This window comes from Penaeus monodon, chromosome 29, assembly GCF_015228065.2.
Source record: "Penaeus monodon isolate SGIC_2016 chromosome 29, NSTDA_Pmon_1, whole genome shotgun sequence".
Classification (NCBI taxonomy): Eukaryota; Metazoa; Arthropoda; class Malacostraca; order Decapoda; family Penaeidae; genus Penaeus; species Penaeus monodon.
Genome location: NC_051414.1, coordinates 20,863,728 through 20,865,675, shown reverse-complemented (window position 1 = coordinate 20,865,675; position 1,948 = coordinate 20,863,728). Strand labels below are relative to the sequence as shown.

Genomic DNA, 1,948 nt, shown 5'->3' with positions numbered 1-1,948 from the left:
TTACAGAAATCGTGAGGTACAGCATACTGATTTATTTTTAACTGACAGGTACAACAAAGACGGAGCAGTTTCGAATGCCCAGAAAATCCAAAGGTGGGCACTTCTCCCACTAGACTTCTCTCAGCCAACAGGAGAACTCAATAATACTTTAAAACTAAAGAGGAGCTTTGTTCAGGAAAAGTATAAAGACATAATTGATTCCATGTACATACCAAACAAGTCACTGGATGTGGCAAGTAAGCTCTGAGGGAAATTAAGTATTTATCAGTTTTTATCTTGCCACCTTGTTACTGTTTGTTTGAAGGTAGTTTGTTTTGTTTCTAGAATGAAAAGGAGATGACTTTGTTATTGTGGTAGGGAAATAAACAAAAATGTATGTTATTGGTGTAATTTGTAGTGATACTGCAAATACAGAATTTAGACTAATTATTTTGTAGTTTGTTGTGTAGGTTGTATTAAACTTTTAGATTACGTTTCTGAGAATGGAAAGGAGACAACTTTCTTTGTTATCGTGGCAGGGGAATGAACAAAAATGTATGTTGTTGATATAATTTGTTGTGATACTGTTAATACAGAATTTAGACTAATTATTTTGAAGTTTGTTAGTGTAGGTTGTGTTAAACTTTTAGATTAGGAAATAAAACCTTATATTATAGGTATTCACAGTTTTTAGAATGTAAAATATCAAGTATACAACCATATCTATTCACCCATCTTAGAAAAAATGGGGAAAATATGGGATGTATCCATGCGTTTTACAGTATATATTAAAAAAGAATTGTTATAAGCAATTTTGAAGTCAAAAATATAATAATCAATAATTTTTCATATGCATTTCTTATTAAGTACACATGCAAATTTTTTGTATAGATTTATTTTTATAAGAAAATATACTTGTGTATTTAATGTAAGTTTAATAGTTTTTCCACAATTTTCTTATGTGTATTGAATAGTATATTAGTAAAAATATAGCTTGTTATTTTATTATGAATAAAGTACTATTAATATTTTTTTACTGTTTTACTGGATTACCTCTTCATAAAAGATAAGTGGTTGTGCAGATGCTTTAGAATATATGGCAACTACCTGTGGTGCAGAAGTGTTTTAGTTTTTTAGGTGTCTTAAAAATATAATTGATTTGTTTGTTGTTTAATAAAAAAACAATTCCTATAGTTAAAGTTACTGCTACTAGGCTTATACAAGAATATTCTAACAAATGAGGTACAATATTGAGCACTTCTAGAGTATAAGATGAGTATTTCAACAGGAACATGTAACTTGAATCAGGTACTTGCCTATTCTACACAATGACCCCCCCCCCCTTTCTTTCAAAGAACTCTCATTTGCCAAGTAGAGACCCCACCAATCCCTTGGTTCTTGCATTACCAGTCAACCATGCCAGCAAATTTATAATAAAATAACTGAATTTGAGTTATTATTTTTTATACTTTAATTTCTTGTGTTTTACAATGAATTTGAAGTAGTTAATTTCTTACATTTTATAATAATGTAGATGCTTGTGAGTTTACAAGTTGTTTGAGTAATAAAACACAGGAGAAAATATCAAAGTGTCTATTCAATCATCTTTTAATGACCAGGATAGGTGTTCAGTCTAATCATACAATATTAATCTTTAGTCTAGCAGCTCTGAAGCCTCAGATTCATGCTGACTTTTTCAACCAAAATAATTATCTTAGACAAAGACAATATTCTCATTACATTCACTTCCACTTACATAAAAAAAAAAATATTGACTATTGAGCTGATTATCAAACATATTTAAAATATATGGATATTATCAGTGTAAACCAAAGGGGTCCTTACATTTTCATTAATTTTTCTAGTGTGTTAATATGAAATCCACTTCCCCTTGTATTTAGATGTTTAGTTTTTTATTTTTCTTATTAGACAAGCATTCATCATTACTTTGCTTTCTTATATCATTATT

At 29.1% G+C, this 1,948-nt stretch overlaps 1 protein-coding gene across 2 annotated transcripts in view; it reads left to right on the top strand.

Annotated features, from left to right (window-relative positions):
- LOC119592009 (long-chain-fatty-acid--CoA ligase ACSBG2-like) overlaps nt 1–1,010 on the top strand; it is an 11,665-nt gene extending 10,655 nt beyond the window's left edge. Inside the window, exon 14 of one of the 2 annotated variants that reach the window (XM_037940784.1) lies at nt 49–1,010. In XM_037940784.1, coding sequence (XP_037796712.1) covers nt 49–247 — 199 coding nt within the window. In that variant the 3' untranslated portion in view covers nt 248–1,010. The remainder of the gene's footprint in view (nt 1–48) is intronic. The other variant, XM_037940785.1, reaches the window with a different exon arrangement.
- Nucleotides 1,011–1,948: the final 938 nt, after the last annotated feature.